The sequence below is a fragment of the Pangasianodon hypophthalmus genome, chromosome 9, assembly GCF_027358585.1.
Source record: "Pangasianodon hypophthalmus isolate fPanHyp1 chromosome 9, fPanHyp1.pri, whole genome shotgun sequence".
Classification (NCBI taxonomy): domain Eukaryota; kingdom Metazoa; phylum Chordata; class Actinopteri; order Siluriformes; family Pangasiidae; genus Pangasianodon; species Pangasianodon hypophthalmus.
Window position 1 is genome coordinate 13,475,254 of NC_069718.1, and position 9,800 is coordinate 13,485,053.

A 9,800-nucleotide genomic window follows, 5' to 3' on the forward strand; every position below is an offset into this window, starting at 1 on the left:
TAATATATTTCTACTGTGTGTAATTGCTTTTATTTTGAACCACAATGAGTCATCAGCAGGGTCATTAACACAGACAGAATCGCTGCACGGATTTGGTCCCTTCGGCTTGCCGTAGCTCTACGTTGCTTCACTCCGCGAGAATGCGGAAGTTTTTGTTTACTGTTGTGAGTTTGCCGAAAGAAGGCGGCAGCTCGAAAAGAAGCTCATAGCTCTGAAAGTGTTAAGGAACGATGGATCTAAATCACGAGTCTGTTAAAAGGATTCTCTCTAAGGTGGGTTATAGACTTTCTCTTTTCTGAGTTTCAGGTTAGAAATTTGAGAATATGTGTGATTTGTGAGCAGTCAGGTGACTTACAGCAACTGGTCGGACCTGATCTCTAAGTGAAATGTCAGCCTGATGTTTGTAAAATCTCTGATCGCAGTATTCTTTTTAACAGTACAAATTTCACGATGTTGCCGTTGAGGAATTACAGAAAATTCACCTTAATTACCCAGACATGAAAACAGTGGCCGGCACTTACAGTGAGTCATTCATTTCCACACCCATAGAGAGTATCTTATTTGAATTTAACAGAGGTCTGTGTCAGACTTCATGAGCTCTTTACCTGCTCTTTACCTGTACCTGTCTCTTTTTGCACCTAAGAACTCAATGTTCAGGTTTTTAAAATGATTCTCCTTTCAATTACTTTAAAGCATTCACTGACAGTTCTCAGAAGGACCTGCTGAAGGTGCTGGGAAACATCCCTGTCAGATACCAAGGTGACAAACAACACCATTTCATCAATAACACCTTTAAAATGGCTGAAGAGGCTGTAGTAATGCTTGGTGTGTACACAGCATCTGCATTAAATTCTGATATTTTCTCTCAGGTCATTCCTACAACTTGCCTATCCAGTTGTGGCTGTTGGATTCGTTCCCCTTCACGCCACCTATCTGCTTTCTTCGCCCCACAGCCAGCATGGTGATCAGGGAGGGCAAACATGTGGATGCCAAGGGCCGAATCTACCTGCCTGCACTACACAACTGGGACCATGTAAGGAACTTAACAGAAGTTATGTTATTGAGGGTGTGCAGTTAAACAAGGGTCATCTGAATGCATATTATACATATACATATTAACACATGCACAAATTAGATAGACAGATCACTTTATTAATCTCCGAGGGAAATTCACACTAATTAAGCCTTCAGCTAAACATAAAACATACACTGCATTGCTAAAAGTGCGTGGACACCTGACCATCACATGCATATGTGCTTGTTGAACATCCCATTCCAGATTTAGTCCTCCTTTGCTGTAATAATAACCTCCACTCTTTTGGGAAGGCTTTCCACTAGATTTTGGAGCGTGGCTGTGGGGATTTGTGTTCATTCAGCTACAAGAGCTTTAGCGAGGTCATGCTGATGTAGGGTGAGGAGATCTGGGGTGCAATCGGAGGTCCAGTTCATCCCGAAGGTGATCAGTGGGGTTGAGGTCAGGTCTCTGTGCAGGACGCTCGAGTTCTTCCATACCGGTCTTGGCAAACCAGTCAACAGTTTGGTGAAGAGCCACATATGAGTGTGATGGTCAGGTGTCCATATACTTTTGGCCATATAGTGTATGTAATGAAAAAGTTCATTAATAGGTTCTAAAACTCACCCATCATCAGCTACTTTTATATGTTGCTTTGAATTAAAGTTGTTCAGTAGAAAACGTTTTAAAATGCATGTCAATACATTTAACCTCAGAGGTTAGTTTCCTTCAGTTTGCTATATTTAGCATGAGTGAATCAGTGACAGTTTTTTTTTTTTTTTTATATCTGTATGAAACTTCAGCCCAAATCATCTGTAATAGCACTGCTGGAGGAGATGATTGCTAAGTTTGAAGAGGATCCTCCTCTGGCCATGAAGTCTACAGGAGATGGAAAAGACCTCAATGAGCTGCATGCAATTGTTTCACATCTAAACATCACTGAAGGTGCTTTTTTTTTTTTTTTTTTTTTTTTTTGCTTTCTAACACTCAGTGTAAAGATATACAGTGTGATCTTTCTGTTTGTACCACATCCCTGTTGAATTCTTGATTCTGATAGGTCAGAAGGTGTTTATTTTTCTATATATTCATTTTCTATAACCGCAGAGATGTTTGTAATTCAGATCACTGGTTTATATTAATATGCTCCTTTTAATATGTTCTCGTTTCTATAAATGGAGAAGTTTTCTGTGAGGAGATGTTAATTTAGCATTTTTGGAAGGAGTCTCCAGCATCTGTGCTTTAAAACAGTCAGAGGGTAAGCTGGGATTTTTCCAACACAGGAAAGTCTTCAAGATGGAGGGCTTTGCAGTTTCTGTGTAACATGGCGAGCTGCATTTTTTTTTTGTCTTATTAACATCAAGAGCCAAAAAAAAATTATTAAAGGCTGGGGCTGCTGTGACGTAACAGATAATAGGAAGCACTTATTTAGTGGATATTCCACAATATTAAATGTAATTATAAACGGATAAAAATTATGATGTATCATTCTTTAATTACTAAAGAATGTAACTGTTGGTAAATTCCTGAAATCCAAGAGGAATAAAACAATTCAAGATATGCTGCTTTAGAAAAAATATTCAACCTTGGTGAGGTACCCTTGTGTTTCTTTCATTACTTATTACTTGTCTTTGCAAAACTACCTAACTACAGTAATCCTGATTTTTCAGTTATAAAAAGCCTAATAGTAACTGATAAAACTCAATCATCTCTCTCTATAGGTGGAAATCGGCCTGATCAGAGTGTAAATAAGGTCTCTGTGATTGGAGGAGGAGACTTGGGGATGGCTGCTGTGTTGAGTATAATGGCAAAAGTAAATATCTCCAATTTTCCCAAAAATTTACCCTAGATTGGATTGGGTAATTATTTTTTCAACTAAGTATCAACTAATGAGTTCTAGTTTCTCCTTCTCAGACTTTAATTACATTCATGAATAGACTTTTTCCCCTGTTCTTCTCTTTCTTCTTATAAAGAGTTTTGTGGACAAACTGGTTTTAATCGACATACCAGAGAGTTCAACCAAAGGAGGCACCATGGACTTGGAGATTTTCAGCCTGCCGAAGGTGGAAGTCTCAAAAGGTACACGTTCATTCAGTGCCTAAAATGATATTCATGGATGGAACTGTTAATTTCTTTGCATCTGGTGATCAGGCTGTTTTAAGAAGAAGATAACTTGTTAGTCAGAGCTCATGGTGAGCCATGATAGAGCATGGCTTGCTCAAGGGCCCGGTGGTGATACCAGGGCTTGAACGCACAACTCAGGCTACAACTCACAACCGATGAGCCACCACTGGTCCAGTAAAGACTGTTCTCTACAATGGATTTGGGAAACAACTGTCAGTAAAAGCACCATGCAATTTCTATAGAAATTGACACTCTAGTGACACTCTAGTGGTTATCAGTACTTCTGATTCAGAGGCTAAGATTTATTTATTATAAGAACCAGGGGATTATGGTAGCATTTCTGTTTAAACAAAGTGTAACGCCTTCCATGCGGCTCTCTGCCCTACCTGTATTTCCCCAGTTAGTATCAGTGGAGCTGCATGAATTCATATATTACATAACACACTATAGGCTGAGCAATCCATCGGTGCTTTCAGCCATCTCGAATGCTGACGTTAACAAGTCTGTCTCTGAATGTTCCTCTAAAATGGCGCCTTATGTATAATTTTGCAGATATTTTCAATACACACCAACCCCCCCATTATTTATGTTGGTGTTTTAAATAATCAATGCATTTTACTTTTTACTTCCATATTTCCAAGTTCCATATTTTATTTATTCTCACATTCTAGAGACACTATATTTATGTGTAATTGACACAAACATATATTATTATACCTAATAATATACTAATATATTATTCCAAATTTTCTCAGTTGATTTTCTTCTAAAACAGTAGCAGACACACAAAGCATCACCATTCACATGACTCATATAATTCAGCCTTTGCAGGATTGTGTAACTGGCCTCTAGCTCACTGAGGCTTCACACTGAGAGTACTTGTGTGTGTATATGTGTGTCTTTCTTTGCAGATCTGTCAGCCTCAGCCGGTTCTAAGGTGGTGGTGGTTACTGCAAACGCTTGGAATAATGAGCAGTCATTTGTGAGTGTGGTGCAGACTAACGTGGATCTGTATGGGAAGATCATCCCGAGCCTGGCTCGCCTCAGCCCCAATGCAGTGCTGCTCATCGCCTCTCAGCCCGGTCAGTGTGCTACTACTGAGCACAGTCATGTCTGTTTTTAGTGTGCAGTCACCCAGCACACCGGCTCTTTGTTCTTTACTATAGACTAATCCAGGTGTTGAGGTGCAGAACACCTGGGCTACTCAGGGCTTAGTGCTTGGCTCAGGGGAATATCATAAAATCTGCAGCTCCTGGGCGTCTGATTCACACTGACATACAGTATGTAGCTGTTTCAGTGAAGCGGCAGTGTGATGAATAAGCACTGCTGACTGTACTGGAACATCTGGTGGGTGAGAAATGAGCAATGGCGGTGGCTTGGAACTCATCTCAATATTAATTCTTTATTGTTGAGGCGTATGTGCGTTCGCCTGAGAAAACCCCTCTCATGGTCAAAATTTGACATTTCTTACTATATATAGTTCTACAGACCTTCCCGCACTGATGTTATTTCTCTTTTGCGCATATCTCAACCAGAAATAATATTCTACCATTTTACCATTTTAATCTACTTAAAAAAATAAGAACATTCTGCCAAATTTGAAAGAATTGTAGGTTTACACTGAGAAATCTGTTATCAGTTTGATTACCAGCAACATCCACATCAGTCTCTGTCTCATCACTGTCTGATTCCACACTGAACTGATTAGCCTTAAGTCCATTTCACTAAACTGTGTGAGGAAATCACTCTTAACTAGCAAGGTTTTAGACATCTTTAGACAGACTGGCTGTTTTCATGACTGCGTTTGTTAAATTTCTTACTTATCCAACATGATCCTTGCAGGCAGGCAGACAGCCAAGGCAAGGTTAGAAAGTGTCCTAAATAAATACATTACCATGTTGATTTGGTAAATAAGTATAGATGTCAACATATATTATTGTCAGAAAAAAAACTCAATTTTGGTCAAAACCTAATTTTTTTTAGTCATTTTTTTTGGCTGTTTGCAACAGCAACAGCCCTAGATGATGGGTTTTCCCAGACACCCACACATGGCTAAACCAGATGTTTAAGAGAAAACCCAATCAAACATGAACAGTAATATAAAGAAGATGTTCAGTAACATTTAGTCATTGCAAAAAACACTGGGAAATCCACTGCTACTCTACGATCTATATAATATATAACTCTGATATCTGGTTTCTGGTTGCTGAAGCTTATTAAAACACAGATTTCTGAACGCGGTGTTCATTATGAGCATTTTCACAATTATTGCGACCCAAAGTGCATTAACATTTGGTGGATGAAGGCAAAAAAAAAAAATGTAATAAAGAAAGGCCATCTAAAATTGCTTTAAGTTTAATTTTAAGAAACAAAGTAAATGTTTTCTGTCCTATATATATAAGAAGCTACTACAGCTTTAATTACATTATTATTATTACATTAATATATAATTATATTATTTAGAACATGAAATGACCATGTTGCATTGTGGGATGCAGGAGATCACAGAGACAGCTCTGGGTGTGGACATGGAGATTTGGAGTAATACGTCATGATACGTCTATGTATTGTGCTGAGAATATTTCCCTAAATATCACTGCGTACTTCTGTTGGGTGGGGTTTGGTATGAGTAGTATGCATAGTCTGCGAACTGTCCTTGACAAGTTTCTTTCCCTCCAACTCCACCCCTTCTCTTAAATTACCTTGTGAATTGGCATTTTTATGGAAAAAGGGGTGGGGCTGGGGACGGAGATTGTTTCTGGGCCACAAAAATGCAAACAGACAATATTGCAATATTGCTATTTTCTATCTTTGTGAAATGATGTGATTAAATAGGTCCACAAACACCTTTAAAAGATGCTCTTACATGTCTGTGCGTGTGCGTGTGTGTGTGATCTGGAACTGTTCTTGTTCTTAGTGGAGATAATGACCCATGTGGCATGGAGACAGAGTTGCCTGCCACCTACGCACGTGATTGGTGTAGGCTGTAACCTGGAGTCCGAGAGGCTCTCTTACATCGTCAACGTGGCAATACTGGCCAACAGTACCAACAAAAAAGCCTGGGTCATAGGAGAGCAATCTGACAACAAGGGTGAGCTCATGCATACTTTTTCTGTAATTTCTGATGATGCAGATTGTCATTATGATCATACTTTTAAATGGAGGTGTTGATGGTGAATATAGAGTCACACTTCCTGTATTTGACTCTCCTTGATTGTTGACACAAAGCTAATGATACTATGATTCACTTTTAGTCGCTGTCTGGGCTAATGTAGGTGGGGACAAGCACCAAGTGTTGGTCCCAGTCTCCAACTCCACAAGACCACTGATAGACAGGTAAAAGTGTGGACTACTGAGTTACTTTCTTTTTTTTTTTTTTTTTTTTATAATTAGATTGAAATCCTGCAATCCCACAGCAAGCAGGTGGGGGAGAAAATGCTGTAATGTAAGGAATAAACACAGACTGTGCTTTTATAGTAAAATAATCAATGAAATTGTTATCACTCATGTTATAGCAGATATAAACAGTCATCCCCTCACCAGCCTCTATTTTTCTCTCTTGAAGTTAAGACAAAAAGACCAAAAAAATTACAGCTTTTTAGTTACTTTGTCCTGGAGACCTTCTTTTGGTGGAAAACTTAAAGGAACAGCATTAGCTCTGTTACAGAGCACTAACACTGGAGACTCCTTCCATACAACTACACCATATCAACAATTACACTGTAATTGTCCCTGTCCCTGTGAATGAGCTTTTACTATAGAATTGATAACACATTAGTACGAGCGCATTAATATAAATCCAGAACTATTATCAGAGCTACTATTATAGAAAATTAATCAACACCTTTTGACCAATCAGAAATGAGAATTCGACTGCGCTGTGGTATAAAGAATAGTAATAAATCAAATCTGTCCGTTGTTTTGTTTGCATAATGCGATGTGGTGTATGTGGCATAATGTTCAATCTGCATTGACGTCACCATGCAGGGCGTTTGAGATGTTGAAGGGGAGAGGTCAGAGGTCATGGTCAGTGGGGCTGTCCATCGCTGACATCACACACTCCATTCTTACAGACCAGAGAAAAACACACTCCATCACTACTCTGGCTCAGGTTAGTCACTCTACAGTCTGTCTGTCTGATTGATCACATGAACACAGATGGAGCAGTATCACTTTTCTTTCAGAAGATTCCTGTTTCTTTGTTAACCACAGGGTCAGTTGCCATGTTGACTATTAAAACAATCTGATTCCAAATATATGGCTGACTCTTCAGCTCATGTACAGAATCTCCCCAGCAAAATTGCTAACTTGTACCATATTAGAGCGTGTTTTCTATTTAGGGCTATTCAATTCATTTAAAACGCATCTGAAGTTTAATGGCTTAAAATATTTAGTATTGGAATGCATTTGTGTGTGTTAATGAGCCTCTTTTTTTACTGCCACAGACAGAGTGAACATAAGCTTAGTGCAAAGCTACTGCTATTCTATGACAAACAACATCAGAAAATTATTGCTTTGTTAAGGAGGCATATGGCAATTTCATTAAATTTGGTTTTGTTTTATTTACCAACAAAAAGGTTTTTATGTCTGATATTTAGCAAGATTTTCCATTTCTTCTGAGATCCACGTCAAAACGTGGCATCACAGGTATATACATACTTGTATATCTGTGGGTATATACTGTAGGACCCCTCTAACACAGTTCAGCTAAAGCCCAGATGCTTCCTATTCACTCTGTTTGCTCATTACATGGGGTACAACATAATGTTGGTATAGAACCTCCGTAGTACACCATTTGATATTTAGCCCAAAAAAAAAAAAAAAAAAAGAAGTGCCTGTTGTAAATGGTAACTACTTACATGTAAAACCAGTTGAGAGACACTTTCTTATTTTAAAAAAGGAATTAAAACTTTGGATATTAAACACTGTGATATATAACGTGTGTGTATGTGTGTGTTTTTCAGGGATGGGGAGGTATTGGCTCTGAGGTGTTCCTCAGCTTGCCCTGTGTGTTAGGAGTGAACGGATCCACCCGTCTGGCAGGAGTGTCCCTCGGCACAGAAGATGATGCCAAGCTGAAGGAGAGCGTCTCAACTCTGAGCAACCTCATCACGCAGCTGAGGATTTAGCTCCAAAACCCTCTCAGATCCCAGCAAAGACTTTCAATGCCAGCAGCAGCATCATAACAGTAACAGCAAATCCGGTTGCAAAAGAAACCTCATCCAGATCTACACATTCTCGCAGCTCCCTCAGGGCTGTGTTACATTCTCAGACTGCATGATGCCTTTTGACAAACATCTGAATTCAAGAAACACACAAGTACACAGAATGTAAAGACTCAGAAAGCAGGTGATAAGAGTGACATGCCCTGTTCTCACATTTTGTGTCCCAGATACACATATACAAGTCAAATAAACAAAATTAATTTAGCATAGAATAAATTTCATCACCTGAATATATTTCTTTTATCCCTCTTTCATTTTCTCAGTGAAGATTCAAACTGTTTTCACTTGTAATTTCTAAAATCTCAGCTAGCCTTTCCTATTAGAAGTAACTGGCATGAACAGCCTTCATGTACACACTTTATTAAAGGTTCATATCGAGAGCATTTTTAAGCAACATTCGCAATAGCGCCCAGAAGCTATCTCAATATACTGTGTTATTGTTTTTTGCACTTTCATGTTTGTTTTTGTTTTCTTACTGTTAATGAGATGATTATTTATGGAACTGATTATACCAGAAAATGAAGGTACAACCCAGGAACAATGTTCTGACCCATATTACTGTGATTGAAATATACCAAAGCACTCTGGACTAATGAAATGCCTTTTTCTATTTGACTTTTTTCACGTACATGTATAATCTACTTTACTTATTGAGGTGTCTAAAGACTATCACACTACTCGTATTTAAAGGGAACGGGTGAAGGGTAAATATTTGTTTTTGAAATTCGGACTAAGACTGCACTGTGTTGCACTTTTCTAAGAGATGAAGTGGTTCCTTGTGTGTTGATGTAATGCATTGTACCAACCTGCTGTTCTGCTTTAGAAAGAAATCACACAGCAGCATTGAATGCACACTGCTAATAAAGATCTGCCAAAGCAGTAATATAATATAAATACTCTCATTGTAAAATGTCTCAGGATTACATTTACACCAAACAAAGAAAACACAAATGTTTTTTTTTTTTTTTTCCTCTTAAGCATTTCATAATATCATTTACTGTCTGCATGGCATTTATACCAGAGGAACACAAAAACTGAACATTATTAAATAATTCTTGTACAAAAATAATAAACCGTGCAAACCGTCATCAAATGAGAGCACAGTTCTCCGAAACATACGTGTATATATACTGGTTCTCCTTCTGTTACATTATCTGCAGCAAAGGCAAATAGCAGGAAGGTATAACTGACTCCAGGATTGAGTTTAGTAAAGTTAAAGAAAGTGTTGAGGTTGTTGAATTCAAATGATGCTGTCATTGCTCCACTGTACTTTAAAGAAAGATTGTCTTCCCTGAAGACAATCATGAGTCTTCCACAGGATGGCGCTACTGATCAGTCGAGAAAAAACTCCATGTAAAACATGATCCGTTTCAGGCTCATACCATCAGTCCTGACCATGAGCATTACACCACTCCACAGAGGAGTAACCTCAAAACTCAGGT

At 38.5% G+C, this 9,800-nt stretch overlaps 1 protein-coding gene across 1 annotated transcript; it reads left to right on the forward strand.

The window, feature by feature from the left end:
• Positions 1-98: 98 nt before the first annotated feature.
• Positions 99-9,275, forward strand: uevld (UEV and lactate/malate dehyrogenase domains). Its single transcript, XM_026919319.3, has 12 exons — positions 99-272; positions 438-522; positions 694-759; positions 870-1,033; positions 1,816-1,957; positions 2,731-2,822; positions 2,983-3,088; positions 4,045-4,215; positions 6,051-6,224; positions 6,388-6,469; positions 7,121-7,244; positions 8,098-9,275. The coding sequence occupies exons 1-12, from the start codon at positions 231-233 to the stop codon at positions 8,260-8,262; spliced, it is 1,413 nt and encodes a 470-aa protein (XP_026775120.3). The 5' UTR covers positions 99-230; the 3' UTR covers positions 8,263-9,275.
• The last annotated feature ends 525 nt before the right edge of the window (positions 9,276-9,800 follow it).

Coding starts and splice junctions, on each gene's coding strand:
- uevld (XM_026919319.3), top strand. CDS start 231: ATGGATCTAAATCACGAGTCTGTTAAAAGGATTCTCTCTAAG. Junction 760..869: donor CATCCCTGTCAGATACCAAG/GTGACAAACAAC, acceptor ATTTTCTCTCAG/GTCATTCCTACAACTTGCCT. Junction 3,089..4,044: donor GAAGGTGGAAGTCTCAAAAG/GTACACGTTCAT, acceptor CTTTCTTTGCAG/ATCTGTCAGCCTCAGCCGGT.